Source organism: Haliotis rufescens, unplaced genomic scaffold (assembly GCF_023055435.1).
Source record: "Haliotis rufescens isolate VD_foot unplaced genomic scaffold, xgHalRufe1.0.p SCAF_93, whole genome shotgun sequence".
In the NCBI taxonomy this organism is placed as follows: Eukaryota; Metazoa; Mollusca; class Gastropoda; order Lepetellida; family Haliotidae; genus Haliotis; species Haliotis rufescens.
Window position 1 is genome coordinate 810,788 of NW_025964387.1, and position 25,465 is coordinate 836,252.

General features: G+C 41.6%; 1 protein-coding gene across 2 annotated transcripts in view; it reads left to right on the plus strand.

The window, feature by feature from the left end:
• Nucleotides 1–25,465, plus strand: part of LOC124131984 — a 121,591-nt gene that overhangs the window by 85,726 nt on the left and 10,400 nt on the right. For both annotated transcript variants that reach the window (XM_048391603.1, XM_048391604.1), the window contains exons 12-16: nucleotides 445–647; nucleotides 2,296–2,530; nucleotides 13,341–13,502; nucleotides 20,702–20,882; nucleotides 21,571–21,761. In XM_048391603.1, coding sequence (XP_048247560.1) covers nucleotides 445–647; nucleotides 2,296–2,530; nucleotides 13,341–13,502; nucleotides 20,702–20,882; nucleotides 21,571–21,761 — 972 coding nt within the window. The remainder of the gene's footprint in view (nucleotides 1–444; nucleotides 648–2,295; nucleotides 2,531–13,340; nucleotides 13,503–20,701; nucleotides 20,883–21,570; nucleotides 21,762–25,465) is intronic.

Sequence of the window (25,465 nt, forward strand, 5' to 3'; positions counted from 1 at the left end):
TTGTAAGCAACTATATTGTTGACATTTGACAGTGCCACCCTCTGCGCACAGCAATACACATGGACAAGAAACGGGTTTAAACATTTCAGTTTAACCCCAACCTAATTGAGAGACCCTGTCTTCACAGCTGCTCCTTCTAATCCCCCAACCTTGCTGATATTAGGCTCTAAACTGCAGTGAAATTGCCAGACTGAGGGGACTGGCCTTTGGCGTGTTTGTCTCCTCATAATGACATATTTTGTCAAAATCATTAGATTTTAGTGTTAGTGTTACCTCCTTATAAAAATATTTGAATATCATTGCTAACTTATATTAAGTCGCAGACTTTGTTGACATTTTAAATTGTTGACTACATATCAATAGATGTTTGTTTTTTAATGAAAGTGTAATTATGTATATATATAGTGATACTTTCCAATCACACACTCAGTATTTTCATTTCAGATCCATCTGCCCACTGGAAATACAGTAAATGTTAACCTAGAGAATGATCCATATTTCCTGAATGTTTACGTTACGTCCTCTGTCAACGATGTTGGAAAAAGTCGTGGTATGTGTGGTGAACTGTCAGCAACAAGTGATGATGACTTGATAATGAGAGGTGGTTCCGTGACAAACTCTACTGAGGACTTTGCAGAATCCTGGAGGTGATTTACCAGCTGTCCTGTACAAATTAGAACCAAAATTCTCCAGAATTATGACGAGACAATAGCAACCATGTCTAAAATAGCCCAACAAAGAGACACTATTCATGAGATCATTGATTCAAAGTTTCAGTTCCAATAGTAAATAAGTGAGTGAGGTGTAACACTGCTTTTGTCAATATTCCAGCAATAATACGGCAGGGGACACCAGAATGAGCGTCACACACTGTGCCCCCAACCAACAGTAAATAAAGACAAAACCCTTTTCACATTTATAACAAATTTCTTCAGGCAGGTGAGCAAAACAAATATATGTATATCATGATATATATGAAAATGAACTGTTTGACACAAACACAATATTCCTTGTGGATCACAAGAATAATGTCATACTTACATGGTAAACTTCCGAACTGAAATTTCTGAGCAAATGTCCATGGATCATGTACTCATATACTCAAACATTCAGCTTCAGGACCCCAATGAGTTGAGAGATGTCAAAAGTTTTGTTAAATAAACTAATAAATAATTGATTATGGAGGCCAACAGTCAATTAGAAAATCAATTAAGACACAATGACAAAAAACGTGTTTATAAATATGCGTGCACACTGCATATAAAATCTTTAACAGTTACATGTATTGTTGGTAGAATTAGCAGCCTCACACAGGTTTTGTTTGAATTTGACTGCCCCATGAAATAATTTTTCCTATGACTACTACACAAAGATTGACATTAGATCTTATTTTTCCACAGACTTTCAAATTGCCTTGAGGAATTAAAGGTCAAGCTGACGAGATTGCACAAAAATATTTGTGGTTACGTTTTTTAAAAACTATTAATGCATTGATAATTTAACTTGAAATATATTTTCTCTAAAATGGGGCCCTGCTTTGAAAAGGTTTTGTTCTCAATGAGTCAAAGGACAAGATCAGGGTAAAGGTGTTTGTGAAACATGGTTATGTCATTATCTGTTACATGTACAGAGACATGGATACCTCTAAAGGCATGAAACGCTATACTTACATGTTTTTAACCAATCTTTTAACTCATCACGTGTCAATTGCATAGATTTCAAAGATAAAAATCCCCTTTGAGATACTTATGAAATGTATTTGTTCATACCTTGTCTTGACTAATTTTCAAAAGTGATTATCATTAGTGGATATCCTCATGGACGTATATTCCGCAGGTAAAAAATCAAGTTAACTAAAAATCTCACGAAGCGTTTTAAATTCAAATCTGTAATAAAAGGTGCCTTAATTTGAAAATCCTTGAACAGGTGTAACTGACAGACTGTTCCACCTAATTGCCAACACCCTTAAGTTAAGAGACAAAGACATATAAATCAATATAAAACACCACTAAAATGGATAGTTTATGATTAAATAAGGATTTGATATCAGTTCGATATGTATATAATTTGCCTTATTTTCTAGGGACTATACATCAATGGTTCTGTGTGTTTTTAAATCAAGAATGAAATAATTTGTGTGACTTCACATGCCCGATTCAAGTCTCGAAACAAAACAAAAGAGCGCCGCGAAGTGAAGCCGACAATACAAGCGCTGCGCAGAGTAAACTGGCTTCACACACTCACACACTCACTATTGCTAATGTGCAAGTCTAATCCTTCCCTTTGTTACCTTAGGGTTAACAAGACTGACAACTTTTTTGACCCAGAGGTTATCAGTGCAGGACTGTCGTCCTACAAGCCGTTACTCCAATACTGTACATGTGAAGAAAAGGGTCTGACATGTACTGCCATGGCTGCCTCTGATACGGTGAAAACACCAAGGGATATCCAGAAAATCAAGCCAAAGAACTGTGTTATATCCAAGCGGAAAAAACGCATGGCCTTGCGCACCCAGAAACGTTCAAAAAGGGTAGGTATTATTCAGTGAAACATAACAACTACTTCAGATGGTTTATGTACTGAAACATATTATATAACTGAGTATATCTTGGGTTTAGATCACTGGACAAGTATAATATTACATGTGACAGGACCACTGTAAGATTATACGACACTTTCAACATGAGGGTTTTGATCCTGACGACATGATTTCATGAACGCTTCCTACCTGGTGATTATAGTTAAGTGTTTAGGGCTTTAAGTGGTCTTGTATGTGTTATTTCTGGTTCAGTTGCCTTCATAACATTTGTCAACACTCCACAGGTTAATACCAACAATAACTAATGATTATCCTCAGTGACCAAAACAGATTATGAATATTGGGCTTGTGCAAAAGTTGAAAGTTATCGACCATGTGCTATCAGCATCCATTTACTCGGCATGGTATGCACATATGGCTAGTCTGTACTATGCAATCAAGGCATGGAAGTTCTTTTTATCCCTATCATGTCTTGGTAACCATGGAAGCCTCTTTTGGGCTCGAGTCACTGCAGGATTGGCACTTTTCACATTCCGTGGAGACTCAGTTCTTTGGGTGACAGCTTATCATGAAGAGAGAGAGTATTGATAATAGAGTGGTCTCTCCTCTCGGAGGTATTTCACTGAATAACATCTGTGTTGGGCACTCCTCATCTAGGCTTGTTCTCCAAAAGTAGATGCGTAGATAGATGCCCTTGATGTCAATCGCTTGATTGATTATTTACAGTAACGATTCTTGCCCTGATCGGCATCCCTGACTTGATCTGACTCATGTCAAACAGCAGATATAGAAAATGGCTGTTTATACTTTGCAAGACAAACATGAGGGTTTTGATCCTGACGACATGATTTCATGAACGCTTCCTACCTGGTGATTATAGTTCAGTGTTTAGGGCTTTAAGTGGTCTGGTATGTGTTTCATGGTTGTTTAACAGCTCACAAAATCAGAGCGTTATCACCAGTCTCACCTCGTGGAACACGGAATCGGTTGAGCAAGTGGTATCCAGCTGTCAGTAGTGCTCGCACAATACATTTACCACATACAGCCAGACCTGCAGGGCGTTTACAATCTTGTTGTCCAGTTGTGGCAGCCCAGTCAATTGTCACCCAGTAGCCTTACCTTACCTAGGAAAAGGGGAGGGGCATACTTCTTGCAACAGCAGCTTTGGAATGTTGGTTAACTTTTGTACCTTTTTGTCCACTAAGAGTGAGATAGGTCACATTGGTTCACGTCATGTGATCACGATCATGTGGCCTGAGGTCACGACAATGATGTCAAGGCCGCAGGAAGTGACATGACAGGAAGACATAACAGTCTGCAGGATAACATGAGCTGAAAAGGCTATGTATGAATTTTGATGATGTCACAATGGCGAAACTGGATGCAAACAGTTTATAACATATTTGTCCTGGGCATTAGTCCGGAATAGGACCCTTGGTGGTGAGTTCCGTGTTCAGATGCACCTAATATTGGTCAAAGCATGGGATGATGAATTGCAGCAATTAGGTACCCTAACATACTGACTTGAGGGGAAGCCCAATGTGATAGAGTTGTTCCCACTTTGGTGATAACTAAACATTGGGTACAGTCCTGACAAAACTAGAAACATAACAAGGGTGAATGTGGTATTCAAGGTGAGGTGAAATTGGGTTTAACGTTGCGTCCAAGATTATTGCACTTATATAGCGACGTGCGTGCACGTGTATTTGTGTGTGTGTGGCTGCTTGTACTAGTCCGGACTGATGCCGATTTATAGTGCTAGCTCACTGAGATACCATGCCGCAGTTTAACAGGAATACCCCACTCAGACACAGTATACTGACTCCGAGCCGACCAGTCCTTGTTTTAGCCCCTTAATGCCGAGCGCCAGACAGGGTAACAACAAGTACAATCTTTTAACGTCTTTTTGTATGACGCGGCCCGGAATCGAACCCTGGACCTTCCGCTCTCCGGGCGGACGCTCTACCACAAGACAACGGAGGCGTTCTGGTATTCAAGGCCATGATCATAATGTTCATAATTGTAAGAGGCGACTAACGGGATTGGGTGGTCAGGCACGCTGACTTGGTTGATACATAATGGGATCGGGTGATCAGGCTCGCTGACTTGGTTGATGCATGTCATCGTATTCCATTTCATAGATTGATACTCATTATGTCAATCAGATTCAATTATTTACAGACCGCCTTCATATAGCTGGAATATTACTGATTGCGGTGTTAAACAACAAACAAGCAACAAACAAACAGAGTTAATCTGGATGTTTCATTAATCGGAAAAATCAGTATCTCTATATTTCACTGTGACTGTTGTCGTCTTGCTAATGAACAAACTACCATCATATTCTTTCATTTTTGATACATGATATTGCATTCCTCGTGTACCAATGTTTGATGACTTCAAGTTTACTTGCACAGCAGTGTAAATATATATGATATGAGTAATATTAATGGTTCTGTGTGTTTTTAAATTAAGAATGAAATAATTTCTGTGTGACTTCACATGCCCAATTCGAGTCTCAAAACAAAACAAAAGAGCGCCGCGAAGTGAAGCCGACAATACAAGCGCTGCGCAGAGTAAACTGGCTTCACACACTCACACACTCACTATTGCTAATGTGCAAGTCTAATCCTTCCCTTTGTTATCCTGGGACAAATGTTGTTCCGTAGAAGAATCATGATTTTGTGAATGATGACGATCTGTGTGTCGAGGTCATATGAACAGTTGATTTCAAGGTCATCAGTGGAGAATTGTCGTCATACAAGCAGTTACTCCAATACTGTACATGTGAAGAAAAGACTCTGACATGCACCGCCATGGCTGCCTCTGATGCGGTCAAAATACTGAACGACTTTGAGAATATAAGGCCTAAGAACTGTGTTCTATCAAAGCGGAAAAAACGCATGGCTTTGCGCACCCAGAAACGTTCGTTTTATCACAATATAGATCTTGATTATCGATCAGATTGTCTTTACTGGGCGCCACCGTTTTGTTTGAAGCAAATGCAAGTGATTCGAGAGGTTGAATCTGATTGGTCAATAAGAGAGGCATAGAAAGGACATAACTCGTAACAGCCACTCGTGGTTGTCTTTAAATTATTAACAATGACAACTATTATTAGATTTTTGCGTCCATGAAGTTTTATCTTTAATTGAAAAATGTCTTACCAGTGTGAGGGAAATCAGGAACATCATCATGACCTGTTTAATGAAATATTGTGAAAATCTCTAAGAGTCAGTTGTCTGTCTGTGTGAATATCATGATGTCAAAATGTTTAGTCCTGACATTACTGGCTTCTGCAGCTTTGTCAAATTATAATCTACACTATGATAGTGTGATGGTGATACAACAGCTGAAACACAGATGGTTGTCACAAGATGGATCCAGTTCTTCTTGAAAATTATCTCTTTGCAATTTGCAAACTTGTGATGTTAATTTTATTTAAAAATGTTACTTGCTTATAATTCTGTACAACCTATAGGGATACATTGATAGTTCACACACACCACATATTCTAAGGAGTCGATATCCATTTTACTTTGTCCATAAAATTCATAATTCTTGTGAATACCTCACCTCTATCACATCAGTGCCATAAATTCCTGTTTATGCTGAGAACCACACTATAAATTTTTATAAATTTTCAACAGACGTCCACTACACTGCCAATATATCCATAGTTGTGAGGGAAACCCTATCCCTTGCCAGAGGCGCCACTGCGCATGCGCAAGGCGGGAATCTAGTCACTTCTTTCCTGTGTGTCCTGATGACAACAAGGAAAATTTTTTTGTTGCACATCCGAACACGTGATTGCGTTCCACACTACAAGCATTAGATCATCTCAAGCTTCATAGATTACAAGCAAAGAGCAGTTCTACAAGCAGAACGGGGGTATAGAAGATCGGAGTCTCTAGTAAGTAATTAGTTAAGAAAGGTGTTGTGGGATGAGATCTTCATCTCATAAGCAGACACCTGTCTGTTCGGGCTGTGGACAACACCAAGCTCCGGGGGATCCTCACCCTAGATGTCTCGCATGCAAGAAAAGCAGCTGTACACAGAAGTCAAGGTGCAGTTATTGCGAGCATCTGTCAAAAGAAAAATTTGACAAGCTCTCCAAGGCATGGATCAAAAATCCCGATTTTAAGAAAGTCACTAGAGCATCTACATCAAGAAAACAAGTGATTAAGCCCGAGGCGGCAAAAATTAATCACGTGGGTGACAAGCGAGTGTCGCGCGAGGGCGCCATCTCACCTTATGAGGAGAAGAGATCACGTCGCTCATCCCACTCTCCCTATAATGTTGAGGAGCAGATGCATGTTACAGGTCAATCAGAAAGTACCTCTAACTTGCATCCGGCAACGTCTGGTACGGTCGATCGTCGAGTTTGGACAGAAACTAACGACTTTCACCCTCTGCCGCGTTCCCCCTTTAACGTAAATGAGTTCACGGAAAGAATAACAAATTCTATGTCTGTTATGATTGACACACGCATGCAATCTATGTCTCGAGAAATCTCAGATCTAAAAGAATCAGTTAATCAAACTCGGCTTGGCCAATCAGGGATCGATCACGAGAGTAAACAGAGATCTAAGGCTGAATATGGCAGTACACCCTCATACAGCAGACATGTAAAGCAAGGTTACGATGAATCAGACTATGAGGACAGTAGGAGAATTATACTAAGAGACCGAGAATCTCATAGATCTTCTCCCTACCACGCATACCATAGGGATCACCGTGAATCACGGTCTTCACACCGAAGTATGCATAGAAATACGCACCAATCACCGTCAAGCCACTATGATAGACGCACTGACAAAGCTCGTGCATATCAGGATAGTAATCCTAAGCGTGCACCCTCTCATACTGCCACACAGTCCTGTTATACGGGCGAAGAAAGCGAGGGAAATATGACATCACCATACAGTTATAGACCACGTGATTCTCGCACAGCTTGTCGTAAATTAGACGGCCGGGATTACGATACCCTCAGCCATACGACCCACTCCCAGCACAGCCAGAGTAGGGGGTGCCGATCTACACAGGAGCATTCAGGCTATGGGGACACTGCTATAGAGGAGGATTTTAGATCAAACAATTACTCCCTTAGAGACATCTTAGCAGAACTTTATGAACTAATGCCCACATTAAAACCAGATCAGGACTGTACACCCGTTAAACCCTTGATTGAACGTGCAGGATATGAGGGACCCGATAAAGGGACCGAACCATACCATACGCTTCCCCCTCCGTCATATTTGGATGACGTCATCAAGAAAATTGAAAATCAATTGAATTGTTCAGCGGGACCTAGTGCGAAACTGAGACCTGTATTTATAAAATCTGCTTACAAAACACATGATGATCCGTTCTCACTACAGCCTAGCATTGACGAAGATTACTTCGATCTGGTTAAGAAACCTAACCCCAATATGCGCATTGATATGTCCAAGATCAAGAGCTTAGATAGGGTCAATAGACAAATGATGAATACCAGTTCTTACATCAACTGGTTAGCAGCTGGTATTCGCCATGTCATACCACCGTGCAACCAGAGCGAAGATCTTACCTTAGACACTTCCACGGAGATGACTAGTCAGAAGACGGGATTTATCCACAGCTCGTTAGACCACATACTGAAGATGCAGGAAGACCTCCTATCAACTCAAGTATGGATGTCATCGCAGTTTTTGATCATGCAAAGAAGACACTTACTTCAGCAAGTTCATCATGTGATGCCAGACCCCTTAAAGAGATCCATGATGTCACAGCCCATTACGTCATCGCAGATTTTCAACGGTAGACTGAAGTCGGTGAAGGAAGCCATTATCTCTTCAACTAACCAGAGATTTCAGGAATCCACCATCTCATTAGCATCCAAGTTACAGAGACAACCGGCGGTTACTCGACCCCAGCGACGGAGTCCTGGACCCCGACGTGAACAGCCCAGCCGGGATTCTTTTCGAGCCTCTACACAGAGAAACAGATCGTATCAACCCAGGTACAAGAGCTCCAAAGTTGATCTTCCCACTTCACAGAAAGGACTTGGCAGAGGAAGAGGCAGTTCCCGTAGGGGCCCCCTCCGGAGATGACTTCACCATAAATCTACAGACCCATCCAGATCCTACCGACTTCGCCTGCCCTACGGACAACGATTTAGCATTACGGAAGACCAAGGACAAGTCTATTCCAAATCCAGTCGAACTAGCCAACCTTACAAACATCGACTCAAGACTTCCCAAGTTCAAATCTCATCCTATCCCAGGGCCTGTCGGGGGCCGTCTTATGCAGTACGCAGACAACTGGGAGACCATCACAGACGACTCATGGTTAATCGAAGTAATAAGAAGAGGCTACAAACTTCACTTCTTAAAACGACCAAAACTAGTCATTCATCCTACCGGACCCCGATTCCAGCTATCAGGACCCAAGCTCATCGCAGCAGAAGTGGCCATACAAGAATTACTCACAAAAGGAGCTATCAGCACCCTAGAGGAGTCAGACACCACCCTCGGATTCTACTCCCCAGTTTTTCTGGTACCGAAGAAGAATTCTTCACAGATGAGATTAATAATAGACCTAAAAACTCTGAACAAAGATTACCTGGAAAAACCACCCACATTTCAGATGGAATCTATAAAGAAGTTAAAGAATTCCCTAAGACAAGCAGATTGGATGATAAGCATAGATCTCCAAGACGCATATCTTCACGTCCCCATCCATCCAAGCCATCGTCGATACCTACGATTCGCTGTCAACGGTCAGAGATACCAGTTCAGAGTACTACCATTCGGCATTTCCATCGCCCCATGGTTATTCACCAGGATCACCAATCCCGTCATTGGGTTCGCCCATATGAAGCTCATAAGGCTGCACGGATATATAGACGATTTCCTATCGGTCGATCAGGACAAATCACAACTCAGTCTAAACACAGTGTGTCTCATCCAACTTCTCACACATTTAGGTTTCCTGGTTCACTCTCAAAAATCAGAGCTAGTACCCACACAGACCATCACTTACATCGGCGCAAGATTTATTCTAGACAAAGGCATAGTCGCACCCCCAGAGGACAGATATGCAAGGGTACAGCACATGATTACGAGCGCACTCGATCAGCCCGTCAAGTCGAGAAGGTGGTGGATGTCTTGCCTAGGCACGCTCACATCTATCCAAGACCTAACCTACAGAGGCAGGCTACAATTGCGGTCCTTGCAGATTTGGATGAACACCACCAAGAACCTAGAGCTGGAAGCACTAATCCAACCCCCAGAAGTTCGAATCTCAGAACTCCTTTGGTGGCTAGATCGTCAAAATGTCATGCCAGGTATTCCACTAAACTACCCCACCCCCCTACATCAACTCTACACAGATGCATCAGGAGAGGGTTGGGGTGCCCATATGGACGATGTCACCATTCAAGGGAAATGGTCCTCCCAAGACAAAGAGCTGCACATCAATTGTCTAGAAATGAGAGCAATATATCTAGCATTAACAGCTTGGCTAGATCGTCTACACCACTCGTCAGTGAAGATAGCTACAGACAACTCAACCGTGGTCGCTTACATACAGCACCAAGGAGGCACAAGATCTCAGCCTTTACTGAAGGAGGTTACACGTTTATATGCCTTGGTAGACTCAGTGAGTTGCAAGATCGAAGTAAGACACATTCCGGGCAAGCTAAATATACTAGCAGATTACCTATCCCGGAAGAACAAGATAGTACCCACAGAATGGTCACTACATCCCGAGGTGTTCAAGTGGATAACCCAGGTATGGGACAGTCCAAACATAGATCTATTCGCCACATGTCTCAACAACAAACTACCAGTCTATGTCAGCCCGGTACCAGACCCACTAGCACTCCAAGTCGATGCGCTCTCCATGGAATGGAACGGAATGTTTGCTTACGCATTTCCCCCATGGGCTCTCCTAGACAGAGTACTGAGGAAAATAGAGGAAACGGACTGTGTCATAATCCTCATAGCCCCGGCCTGGCCAAAAAGGGCTTGGTTTCCGAGACTCCTACAACTGCTGCTAGAAGTACCTCTGAAACTCCCAGTACGTCCCGACCTATTGAGACAACCAAAGACGGACATATTTTACGGCCGCCTCGACAACCTCCATCTTCACGCTTGGAAGTTATCTCGCATAAGATGCAAGCAGCCGGTTACTCTGAATCAGCTGCACGAAGAGTGGCTAGCTCATGGAGACCAACCTCATCTGCATTATACAATAACAGATGGGACAAGTTCGTCGAATGGAGAAGAGGAAAACAGTTACATGGAGATATAACCATACCTATAGTAGCCGATTTCTTGCTCCATCTCAGAAATGACAAGAAATTACGACACGGCACTATCGAAGGATATAGATCAGCCCTGTCATCAGTATTACAACACGATGACCTATCTATAGGTACCCATCCAGTACTAAATCGACTTATGAAGTCTTTTGCCCTGGAAGATATAAAAGTACCACGTACTTTTCCTAAATGGGATCTATCTATAGTATTGTCGGCATTGATGAAAGCACCGTATGAACCCATGAGTAGTGCGACATTACTATCAGTCTCCAAGAAAACTGCTTTTCTCTTAGCCATGGCTACGGCGGCTCGCGTGTCAGAACTACACGCTATTGACATCTCCACTGTAACCCATACCAAAGAATGGAAATCAGTGTCGTTCAGATCGCTCCCTGAATTTATTGCCAAAAACCAGTCGTCAACCTTCGGCCCACTCGGACATCGGCAATACACAATTCCAGCCTTAAGTAAAAGTGTGGACTTCCCGGATAGATTGCTTTGCCCCATAAGAGCCTTGAGATATTTTATCACAGCGACTCAACCCCACAGAAAGCAGAGAAAACGCCTATTTATCTCTTGCAAGCCCTCGTCAGAAAAGGACATCGCAAAGGGCACTGTAGCGGGATGGCTAAAAACAGCTATCACAGATAGCTATAAAACGGCACAAATCTCAACTCCGATTTGGGGTAGCTGCAGACCCCACGAAATCAGAGCACTGGCAACAAGCCTAGCCACATGGAATACTGCATCCATCGAACAAATCGTGGCCAGCTGCCAGTGGAAGACCCACAACACCTTTTCAAACTTTTACTTACGAGACATACAGACCGATCTAAATGGACTATACACTCTGGGGCCTTTGGTGGCCGCCCAGGTGATAGTTACCAAATAAAGTAACCTGTTCCCTCCCTCTTCCAGGAAAGGGAAAAGAGAGGGGGGGGGGGTGAAGATTTCAGAAGTACCTCAGGAACTCAGGGTAAGTTGTACTTTGTTACTGGACTGCGCTATTGAGTTAGTAAAACAGGGCAAATGTCAACACTGAAATCAGAGATCGAAGGATTAAGTGATATACGGTAATCTACATGATAGGAAGGTTAATGTATTACCACCGGAAGTGACGTCATAGGAGTCATCACACCGGAGAAACGTTAAGATACGTTAAATATCACTATCCAAAAAGGGCATAACGGTAAACCACGTCATAAGTGATACGGGAGAATAGTGACACCGGAAGTGACGTCACAGATGACGTCATCACCGGAAGTGACGTCACAGATGACGTCATCACAGGAAGCGACGTCACAAAAAGTCTAAGTATCACAAGGGAATATACATATACCCTTCACATGACACCTTGAAAATTATATACGTCTAAGTCTTGTAAGTAGACTATTAGACACATCCGTTTAAGACCCCTTTTGGCATATAATCCTTGGTTTTACCACTCCACTAGCCAAATATCTATGGGATGCTAGATACCAGAACCCACCGGTCCCTCTGGTGTATACTGGCACTGATGTGATAGAGGTGAGGTATTCACAAGAATTATCAAACAATAGTTATCATTGTGAATAATTCTAAGAATACCACCTCTATCACATCAGGAATTAATCCCTCCCACCTCCCCAAATATCTGCATCTAGTTGATGAGAGTATGGGTTGAAAGAAGTGACTAGATTCCCGCCTTGCGCATGCGCAGTGGCGCCTCTGGCAAGGGATAGGGTTTCCCTCACAACTATGGATATATTGGCAGTGTAGTGGACGTCTGTTGAAAATTTATAAAAATTTATAGTGTGGTTCTCAGCATAAACAGGAATTTATGGCACTGATGTGATAGAGGTGGTATTCTTAGAATTATTCACAATGATAACTATTGTTTGATATTTGAAGTGTTGAACTCCCAATCCTAATAACAGTCTAAACTTAGCAGTGAGTGAATCACTGTGTTTGGTTAGCGCTTTGAATAGTATTTCTGTTTTATTATTGAATTAATGTCGGAGAAAAGCCCAATGTGATAGAGTTGTTACCTCTTTGGTGAGGTCCAGACAAAACTAGAAACATAGCAAGGGTGAATGTGGTATTCAAAGCCATGATTATAATGTTCATAATTAAAATGTAGTCAGGCTTGCTGACTTGGTTTGATGCATGTCATTGTATTCCAATTGCATACATCGATGCTCATGATGTCAATCAGACTCGATTATTTACAGGCCGCCTTCATATAGCTGGAATATTATTGATTGCGGTGTTAAACAACAAACAAGCAACAAAGAAACAGAGTTAATCTGGATGTTTCGTTAATCAGAAAAGTCAGTATCTCTGTATATCACTGTGACTTGTCAGCTTGATAACGAAAAAACTACCATGATATTCATTCATTTTTGATACATGATATTGCATTTGTCCAGTAATGTTTGATGACATCAGGTTTTCTTGCACAGCAGTGTAAATATGTATGATTTGAGTATTACTAATTAATTGTGGGCAATGTTGCAGCAAGTGCAACCATCAGGAAGATGGTTTAATGGCTGGAATGAGACGCTGGCACAAGCATACTGTGAGGACAAGTTTTCAGAGTCAAAGGCAGTGAAGGTGTGTGGAGACGTCCCTGGTGTCAATGTTGCAAACAGCAAACGTGAATGTGTGAAGGACATTCAGGTGAGTAATGTTTGTTTTACGTTTTTCTATATTCAGCTCATTTGACTGAAAGTCAATCTTTTAATGAATATTGTTAGTTCAAAATGTGATGGTATCTGGTATAATTTTTATTGAGCATCAGGAGAGCGAGATGTGCTAGATTTTGTTGCCCATATATGCCTTTGAGGTAACGGACCATGAGCACGCCTAACACGAGGACCTGCTTAGGATCACAAGGTCAGCGAAGTCAGCCACACGCAACGGAGATCAGGCGCTCGCTGAAACCATTGTCGGTGCTTGCCTCTTCATTTCGGGTCAATGACCAGGATTGACCACATGCTCTTTCACCACAGAGCTGCCCATGCTTAAATCACTGCAACTAGTTGCTTTGGTTACTTGGCTATGGCTAACTGGGACTGAGCCACAGAAATAGCGTTCCTTTTCCAAATACACCACTTCAACCCTTATTTCACCTAGACGGGTGGTAGGATGGGCCCGGTTCTATCAATCGGTCATGCCAAGCCCTGAGCATTTGATGTCCTTGTTTTCAATTTACTGACAATTTCTTTTCTTGATTGTTGTGAAATTTTTAGAAATTTCCTAATTTATCATTGCCTTGAGTCTAATGCCCAGAAGGCGGTGCCTCATGGACAAATCTAGTATGTTACACTACTGGAGAATAGCTATCATCTCACCTCTTGATGTCAGTCTGCTATAGATCCACTGACATTTAACATCGCCGTTCCCTGACAGGAAACTTATATTTATTACCATGTCACCCAAAACAAATTCTAAAAAGGCGAAAGAACACATTCTGATTCTGAAAGTGAATTTGACTTCTCAGATGATTAAATGGTTGGTGGCTTGTGTTATTCTGAGACTGACACTTGGCCCAAGTACATTGTGCATGAGGCAACTGAAGAATGCAAATTAACATCTTATTCAACATTTCTTCTAGAAAAAGCAATAAAAAGGTAATCTGGGAATGTCTCTGATGTAACAAAACTAAAGTTTTGCACTCTTCTTGTGGAATGCAAAAGTCATAAACAAGCTACTACCGTTCTTAAATCAACGAATCTGGCAGATATCAAGATCAAAATAAATATGTCGACAAAACCCTTTCCATATCCAATAGAAATCTCTGTCTAAAGCAGTTGATTATCCGATTCCGACTGTATGAGCATGTGTTTATGAATCACTATCAAATAGTAATGATACCAGGTGTTCGCGAAAAGATGAGCGTATCCTGCCCACCATTGGCACCTGTCACAAACAAATGGAAAGTCAATTGTGCACCTGAAAAACACGGGAACATATGGGAAATAGGGAATTACATCAGACATCATTTTAATCACTGACGTGACATATTTGGAAATGTCCTCCAACTTCTTGAAAGCTTAACTGGGACATCGAATGTTTTAACCTTGCTCAAACCATATTTGTGCAAGAGTCATATGGCGCTCTTTGAAATCTTGGTAGAAAGAGCATGCTCGGGTGTATCTCAAAAGTTGTGAAATGTAAACACCAAAGGCTGGAGCTAGTAGAATATTGCTAGACATGAAGGGAAAAATTGACTCTTTTAAGAATTGACCTTCACTTTTTGTGAGTTCATTGGAGTATGAACCTTCATAGAGTGAGGGCCAAACTGTATGAACATCAGAGCTTGCGAGCTCCCAGAATCTACCTGGGTATTCTCTGAAGGGGGGTAGATTTTGGCAGCTTACACCGGGTCCAACCGTCCCACCTCTGTACAAGTTTCTGACAACACACTAGCTTAGGCAACCTTTTTTTTATTTCTTGGTTTATGGATTTCAAACTCATTTCAAAAGTGTGGTAGGCCAATTTTTAAAAAAAGCCTCAGAGATTTCTTTAACTTGAATTTTGTCCTTAAAAAGTTAGGTAGGTATAAAAAAAATATTCTAGACTAACAAAATTAAAACAACTCAATTTTTCAAGAAATTTTATCATATCCCTGCCACTCAGCTTGTGCACAAAGGGAAATATAGCAATATTCATGTCATTGGTGGAAATGCATGAAAGACACTGCCATTTTGGCAGCATGGGCGACGTTTAATTCTTTCAACACTAGCCATCCAGACGATAGTTGCTGTGACACCAAGTTCCCAAAGACTCTTGTGTGATACATGAAGCCAACATTTATCAAGGAAATTATCGGCTTGTAAAACATCTTTGCTACTACATGTTTGGCTATACACTATTTGAAAGGTCTAATTAATCCTATTGTTTATAAATATGAAAGTTATGTGTATTACATTATTCAAATAATCCATTGAAAACTTAATAAAATTTGTTTTAAATAAAAATAATGTAAGCTAAATCATTCATAACGTCCAGATTAAGGACCAGTGAAGCGAAAATTTAACAATTTTCGGCAAATATAAGATGTCTTAATATCAACTGACCTATTTCTTTTTTATTTTCATTTGTTTACGTAGTTGGAACATTATTTTAAAAAGAATTACAAATAACATCTGTCATCACCCATTGCCCGATGATAGTGGCTGTCTGCTTACTAACATGAGGAAATACCTCTGTTTTCAAAGCTTCGTATGGATAACATCGAAGGCTGCCATGTAAATATACATTAAAAAAAATTATATTGTTTACCAACATAATCTGCTACAAGGTTCGTGATTTGTCAAATTGAAGCACGTGACCTAAGGCAGCCAGTCAAATTACAGCAATTGTACTGTCCTCGTGTGTGATCATTTCAGACTTTGACAAAAGGTTTACGGTTAAATCATGTTATTCTGAACGTTATAAGCATGAAATCGCGATCTATATTAAAAATATGGAACTTCTTTGATGCATAGTGGTAGGTTACGAGCTGTGACAAAGATTTCTTATGCATATATTTTGGCATATATTTTTCGAGGCGACGAAAGCCAAGATGTCATTTGACTTACATTATGCGCAATCGCATGAAAAAATGGAAATATTAACTTAGATGTTAGTTTGACAACTTTTAGATATATTTTTGTTGATTTTATTACTTTGTATAATATATTTAAAGATTTGCTTGAAAGGTCTTCATTTTGCTGTTTGACATGTTCGATGAATAGGTAATAAAAAAAAGGGTAATTTTCATTTTTTCATTTTTTTTTAACATTTGGGCTTTAAAAGAGCGGCGCATCCGTAAACCAAGAAATAAAACAAATATCACCTCATGAGGAAACAGAGCTTCATAGCTCTCTAAAGCCACTCTCACTTATGGTGTCGACCTCCAGGACCTGTCGGAGGATAATCCACATCAGATAGACCACCTTACAACCGTCTAGGCCCTCAAGGCCCTATCTTTGGTATCACAGCCAGCCTCAACTTTTCTGGATAAAGACAGAGGCAAAGTCAAATTTCAGGTTCGTACCAGTACCGCCACGGCCACTCAAAGGAAGGGAGTGGTGACTGCAAGGACTCCAATGAATTGCTGGACACACACGACTGGGACCGACTCTCCACAAGGTGGGAGACTGGGTCGATCTGGAAAAATTGGGAGATCCTTGGGGACTCATACGTCACCAACGTCATCCGGCAGGGGTACAAGCTGAGGCTACCCTGGTACTCAACAGCAGCTACTACTCCAGAACATCTAGTCTCTGCTGGCCAAGGAGGCCATAGAGGTTGAACACACCCCAGCCTTAACACCGGGCTTCTACTCACCCATCTTCCTTGTCGCCAAGAAGGCCTGGGACAAACACAGGATGATACACAACATGCCGCTTTCAACAAACACTGCCTTATTTCAAGATGACCATGCTCAGGCTCCTGTGATCCCAGATCCAGGCACAGGATGTGCTCATCAGCCTGGACATTCAGGACGAATATCTGCATGTCCCAATCCATCCTGACAACTGGAAATACCTCCCCTTCTTCATGAGAGTCCATTACCAATGGGTGGTCCTCCCACCTGAGGTCCCCCGATCAGTGCCTGGAGCACATCCACAACCTAAAACTGGAGGCCCTTATCCTGGCCTCACTCATTGGAAGCAGGCCCTCAGACACACCCGGCTCTCCATCTCAAATACAACATAACCGTCGTCTTGTCTCTTCGAAACTAAGGAATGACTCACTCTTCCTTGCTACTTCAACAGACGTTCAGTTTCTTCCACCCGGTGGATCGTCTGGGAATCCATTTCCATTTCCAACACATTCGGGTCTGTTACAGCCAGACAAAGTCGCCTTTGCTCTTGTTTGTCGAGACCACAGTCACCACCAGACAGAATCATACCTACAATAATATCACCGGGACCGGATCCCCTGGCCTGGGCGGTCAATGCCTTCAGTGTTCCCTGGGAAGGACTAAAAGTGTACGCTTTTCCGCAACCTGTACTCCTTCCCACGGTCATCCAGAAGATCAGATCAGTGCAGAGACTTCATCTGACTTTGGTCGCGCCCTGGTGGCCGGCGATTGCCTGGTTCATTGACCTCAAAGAATTAGCCGAGAGAGACCCTCTGCCACTCCCAGACTGGCCAAACCTGCTGATTCATCCACACAGGCAGCCATCTACAGAGAGCTCTACAGAACGGTTACTCGGCCAGCGCAGCGAAGGCCATCACAATGGCTCATTGCCCGACCAACAGGAGCCTATATGTCAACAAGTGGCTATCCTTTGAGAGCTTTGCAGGGGGAAACAGCAAGGCCCCACCACTGCATGGCCTCATTCCTGACTGAGTTCCTGCTCTTTCTTCACTACAAGCGTCGACTCAAGGGTAGTTCCATAATGGCCTACCTTGTTGCACTCAACTCTGTCCTGGCAGTTCCAGAAGATCGGCACATGTCGAAAATCCCAGAACTACAGGCTCTGCTCCGCTCATTCAGGCCGGCAGACCAGAAGGCGAAATTTTGTCCACCAGCTTGGGATCTGAACATTATTCTCACGTTGCTCGACACGGCATAGTTCTACCATCTGATGAAAAAGAGCTGAACGTCACGCGCGTCTGCTTTTAACATGGTGCGCACGAGGCTGTTTATCTCGGACTGTGCTGGGACTTTATTGCCAAGAACCAGCTGCCAGGACAACCCAATATAGATCATTCCTCATCCCTCCCCTATCATCAGTTATGGGCGCGGACATCTTCCCTAGGCAAGGGAGTTAACTGACTTTAAAAGTCCACTTTCCCCCCTTGCCGAACTAGGCTGGTATTATGGAGTTACGTTTTGTCTGGACTAATGAGTCTATGCATAGTCCAATCAAAATCACGCACTCAAATCAAAATCCGGTTCGTAAACTGTCGTGCAGATTTCAACTGATTGCAGGATTTGCAAAGCATGTACATCGCCTATTTGTTGTCAGCAGATATTTTCCAAATCCTTTCATGTGTTTAATCAAGGTGCTCACGTGATTTGATGCATTGCGTGATGTAGAATCCTTTTATCACAATATAGATCTTGATTATCAATGAGATCGTCCTGACTGGGCGCCACCAGTTTGTTTGAAACAAACGCAAGTGATACGAGAGTCGGAATAGGATTGGTCAATAGGAGAGGCTTAGAAGGGACATAATTGGTAATAGCCACTGGTGGCGCTTCGATCGAGCTGAGTAATTCCAGCCTTGTTCGGCAAGGGTGGAAACTGGACTTTTATAGTCAGTTAACTCCTTTGCCTCGGGAAGATGGGGTGCGGAAGACGAACAAGAGCTCCTGTGCCCAATGAGGGCGTTACGTTGTTACATCCATCAGTCAAAGAAATGCCACAGACAACGACAATACCTCTTTGTACCAGTATCAGTGACCTCACGAGAGGAAGTCACCTGCAACACAATCGCCCCCTGGCTGCGAGCCATCATTCTCTAGGCCTACGAAGCCGCGGGATTGGAGCCCTCAAGCTCCAACAACCCACATGAGATATGGGTGGTCGCCTCCACCATGGACACTAACAGGTCCCTACGTTCCATTATGGAGGGGTGTTTCTGTCGATGGAACAGTCTTCGCCAGTCACTACCTACAAGATGTTGCTTTGGAGGATGTGCAAGGCATACACAGTTTTGGTCTGTTAGTAGTGCCCCAACAGGTAACCACTACCAGACACCATTGACCTCGCATCCAGTCCAGAGCCAGCCTCTCGACCTTCCCTGGCTTAAGTGCCCTGGGGTAGAAGGTTCATGCTCCACGCATACGGCAGTCAGTCTACAACTTTAACTTGAGTAATGTTATCGTCTATGGCTGCATTGTACCTTGACACCCTGCAGACCTGTCTCTTGGTTCCCATCTACGGTTTGGTTATTTGCTGCGGACCACACAGCCAATGATTGGCTGAGGGAAACAGTTCTGAGATGAAAGTCCAAATCTGAAGGTATGCCCTCCACCGATTCCGTCAGCTGAAGATGCATCAAGGAGTAATGCAGGATAAGTAAAAAATCTAGTAAAATTCTAGATATTTTTTATATTTGTATACTTATCCTGCATTACTGCGTTTAGAGAGACCCACCCGTCGCAGAGCTACACACACACACACACACACACACACACACACACACACACACACACACACACACACACACACACACACACCCAATGCCTTCCAGACTCCAGAGTAATGTGAGGATCCGTGACGTCACTTCCCCTGGTCACGTGGGAGCTGTGTAATAGGGTTAGCCTCTCAGCTAGTTGGAACAACTTCTTCAAGCAAAGATCTTCACACAGCTATTTTCTCTGTCAAGAACAAACAGTAATATGCATTAAGGAGTAATTGAGGGTAAGTATACAACTGTAGAAAATATCCTGTGATTATGGAACAAAGTTTTAGGCATCTTTGTCATCATTTTTATGTAATGTCCTACTCTATAGGAAACTGATTTTGTTTTTCCAGCTGTGAATAGCTGGAATATGCTGATGCGGCTTTAAGCTACATCTACTCACTCACTGATTACTCATAGATTGTACACATGCAATGACAAGGATGCAAGTGCAGTGTCACATAGATAGGTCTAGGGGTGAACTGGTGCCTTTTGATAGTTTTGGATTTTGACAAATTTATTTTTTGGGTTTCCATGGCAACGTCTTTGACTTAGACCCGACATGTCATATTGGCAGGGGATACGGGTCTTCATGCTTGTTTTCTACTGGTTCTTAATTGTTCTGTTGTGAAGAAGCTTACATTTTATAAACATGAAAATAAGGTTTTATATTTTGTAAAATTTGCACATGTGAATACACTTCTTTTCACAAACAAAAAAGAAGGAAAAAATCTTTTTCTTTGCAGCTGAGTGGCACTGATGCTTTTGCCACAATGGCTGTGGAAAGCGTCTATGCGAAGTGCTTTCGGGAGGCTTTGGTGAATCCCATTTTGAACATGTCTGAGCCTGGTAAACCATCAGTTTTTGAAAAGATTACGGAAGAGACATGCACTCAAGATTGCAGCAAAAGAGGTGTCTGTAAAGAGGGTAAGGGTGCATATAGCTAAAACCTGAGTCATGGACCTCTAACCACGCACAGGTTGATAAAGTAAATGTCACCCATAACAATCTTCAGTTTCAGTTACAAGCTTGTCTATTGGTTGCCATGTGGGGATCCAGGAAAGAAACATCCACAGTATCCCATGCTGGGGTAGAAACTAACATATTTAGTCCACTAGTCCTTATGATGATAACATATAGCAAAACCCTTAAAAATGGCAAATTTCTACTTGTCCTTATGATACCTTAACTATTGGGCAGTTTGGCAAGGACTACAGGACTAGTGCCCATTTCTAGCACTGCCATGTTTGGCATGATAGCTGACTGAAAAGAAATTCAGCTCATACTTATTTACAGGCTGCCGTAATATACCTGGGATATTGCTGACTGTGGCTAAGACTGTCACCTTTCTGTTATCAATGTTCATGTTTGATTTCATATATTGACATATCATGTATGTAACACATCCCTTACAGGAAATTAGAATGTTCATGTAGGATACCTGGAGTTGTTATTGCATATTGGCAATTATATATGTGTGTTAGTCTGTAGCTATTAATTTACTTCCAATTAATTTATTTTTTGCATGTGACTGACTTCTGGTGGGTGAATGCAGCCATGACATTACCATTGTAATCCTTGTACTTTGGCTTCATACACATTTTCCTAATTCCAGGACAGTGCCATTGTAACCCAGGTTTCGGAGGTGGAGATTGCTCTGTCGAACTGTCCAACCCCCCTACTCTATTTGACGTTGGAGACGGAGGTCGCTGTGACCTAGCTACAGGAAAATGCATCGAAACTGCAGTACTGGGTGACATCTTCAGTGGGGAAGAATCCTCCAGATGTCAAATAAAGAAAAGCATGGTACAGTTGCCTCATTTAGATTGGACATTTTTGCTCACGAAGACCGAAGGTCCTAGTGAGCTTATGGCCTGACATGTTATGAATTTATAGTTCTGTGAAGATGGTGATGCAACCTTGGTCACAAGGATTGCACACAGTAAGCACAAGACTATGCTCATTGAAAGAAATCAAACAACTTCTGCAACGTTTGCTGATTGATGGTTAAACAAACAGTTAGAGCCCACAGAGAGGATAGGTCTTAAAATTGCTTTGAAACGTTTGGCCGTACCAGAAACAAGAAGCTTGTGGGTTTAATCCCAGACCGTGTCATACCAAAAGATGTTAAAAGATGGTACTTGTTGTTACACTGCCTGGTGCTTGGTATTAAAGGGCTAAAACAACGACTGGTCGGCCCAGAGTCAGTGTACTGTATCTGAATGGAGTAATCATGTTAAACTGTGGCATGGTATGTCAGTGGGCTAACACTATGAAATTGGCATTAGTTCAAACTAGTGCATGCACACGCACGCACGCAAAATATAACTGCAACAATCTTGAATGTGACGTTAAACCCCACCTCACCATCACGTATGTGGACTTGGCAGCTCATGATTTAAATCCCATTAATGGAGGCTGCCAAGATTCATCATACTGCTACCAACATGTTGGTCATATATTCATGTGCGACTTCTCTGTTGGCAACACCAACCTTCGGCAGTTATTCAGAAATGGACCAAAATATCGTGAGCAGTGTGCTACCAATTGGGATCACAACTTGAAGATGATTATAGATGTTGTTGAAGCATATTCCAAAAATTGGAAACTGTTATATGAAATCATCACAAACACGTGGATCACTATTTTATTGTGATTCATGAACACATGCTCAGCATATAGTCAGAATCGTATGATGGTTTCAGCTTTTAGCATACATTTCTCTTTATTGTGGAAATAATTTCACTGCTTGTATTTATTGTTATGATATGTTGAAGTCATAATCGTTAAATAAACTCTGCTCTTGTCTGACATTTATATGCGTTACATATATTTTCAATGTGACGTTAAATATTAACTTACTGTTTTTGACATATAATCGAAACCTAATATTCTCTTGTTTTGATCTTTTAGATATATCATGATTATGGAAATTGTCAGTCGCTTTTATATCAATGTTCAAAAAAGAAAAGAAAAGATTAAACAACATGTTTTGTTTATACTGAAAATAAAATACAATTTTGACATTTAAAAAAAAGTTTTTTAAACCACCTAATGATTAGGAGTCTGAACTGTTCATATATTGTGTAACAACACAATGGGGTTTACTTTCTCCTTAAATTGTCAGTGTATGTGGTGAACACTTTGCAAACCTTTAAACAAAGCATAGGAACGTCTGCAGAGGATGATGCTGCAGCTCCAGCCTCCAGCATACAAGAAAGGAAAGTACATGTACTTGGCAGACGCCCTTTCAAGAGTCCCTCTGGAAGCCAATCATCAGCTGGAACAACAGGATCAAGTGTATGAGAGTGAATATCACAATTCATTCAGAAGTATTGAGATTGAAGCACCAGACATGCTTCCATCCACAGTGAAGAAGATACTAATCGAAACGAGATCTGATCAAGTTATGTCTTCCCAAGGGAATTTTGTAACACATGGCTGGCCTTCAAGCACGTTTCAAGTACACCACTACTTGGCTTTTCGAGAGTTGCTCTCCATGCACAATGCAGATCTATACAAGGGAAACAAAGTTGTCATACCCAAAAGCCTTAAGAAATATTCCCAAACGCGCCATCGCCACTGGTATGACATGACTTATTTAAACACAGAGGGAACTGGCTTGCACAAGATACAAGGTCGGAAAATGTCATATCAGTTACAAAGATACATTTTGTGTGCCATGGGATCCCATGGAAGTTTTTGACAGACAATGAGCACAGTCTATGGCCATGGAATTTGAGAAATTTGGCTCTGAATATGACTTCAGGCATGTATCACGCTCTTTGTATCATGCTCAAGGAACAAGCAAAGCAGAATTCTGCGTCAGAGAAAAAAATACATGAAACAAAACTGATGAAGGGCTTGCTGGAGCGTAGAAACACTCCAACACAAATGTTTTAGTGGCACAAGATATGCCACCAGATACAGCTGTTGCGCAGGAACAGACAAACAACAGAGAAAAATAAAAAGGCTAAATATTATAAGACAGCTCATTCAGAACATCAGACCCTGAAGACAGGTGACAAGGTGTACACAAAACCAAATCTCCTATACAACACGGCATAGTGATAGAGGAAAGGACACCTCTCTCTGGCGAGGATGTGTGAAGAGACTGCAGAAAATAAGACTTGGTTCTCACCTTTGAACACACCATAAGCAAAGATTCAGAGGAAACACATTCCTATGAGGCGATGCTGATTCCAGGTACCCATTCAGAGCATCATCGACCTTCACCTGGCCCTAATGGAGCCCAGCAGTAGAAACCAAGTACACTAGCTAAACTAAGAGTCAAGTCATCAGCCATATGGGAGCCAAAAGTGACTTGATCCGGCCGAGTCAGCAAGCCACTAGTGTAAATGGACATGGGGAAAAAAGTAAAGAAGTCAGGAAGTGTTTACTTTTTGACAGCTCCAGTTGTTACTGGATAGTATTATTATTTTAGTTTATCACTTTTTTGTTCTCACTTTTAAATATTCAAGACTGCCAAAGATTAAAATAAAACTTATGCCAAGGACTTTTGGCACAACAGTTTGGTTGTATTGTATGAATCAAATGCAACAAGATTATTTTGTTTTATGTTAAGTTTTTAATTTGTTTTGACTGTGTAAAGGTTGTAATGTGTAACAATGGGGTGTTTTGGGGAAAAAAGCGACAAGCATGTGTGGTAAATACCCATAAATGAATGTGACATGGGGATGTCGTCTGACTCAACACACTTGTTTGTGGCTTGTCAAGAACCTGGGTGTGACTATGGCACTAGGAAGTATAAAACAAAATTATCTCAACATAAATTCATGGCTCTATAAACATTTTCTCCTCTTAAACTGCTGTACTGATGAAGTTGAAATTAATTGGCCATGCATGTTGTAGTGTCGAGTAGTGGTGTTCCATATGTTCCATTTTTTGCAACATTTTTTCATTTTAACTTAGATTTGACCATACTTTGCACTTCTTTCAAAATGCATACTTAGCTAAGTAAAACTTCTTCTCCCCTGAAATTACCAGGCTGAGGGAGCAGAATGTTGACTCTTTGACTCTTGTTAGTGTTGTTTTTATTCCACAGAATATATGCTGAAAATATTTGAATACCAATTTAATGCCAACAAGCAACTTTTGTTTTATGGTTGTCTTGACAACACATTGAAGTGAGCTACTGTTCAGTCTCACTATTTCTTGAATTTATTTATTTCTTAACTACATGTATTGGCATCTACCATCTAAGGTGAGATCTTTGTCAGGATAATTCTCAGGATAATTCTCAGGTCAACATATAATTGTCAGATTCTGTGACAATAGAATTTTGGGTTAGAATAGATTCCCAGCAACTTATGCTTGTAAAATGGTGGCTCATATGTGTTATGAGCTTATGTGGTATAATAAAAGAGACAAAACCATTTCCATATTCAAAAGAAATATCTGGGGAAAAAAAGCGTTGATTGTATGATTCCGACTATATCATGTGTTTATGAATCACTATCAAATAGTGATGATACCAGGTGTTTTGTGAA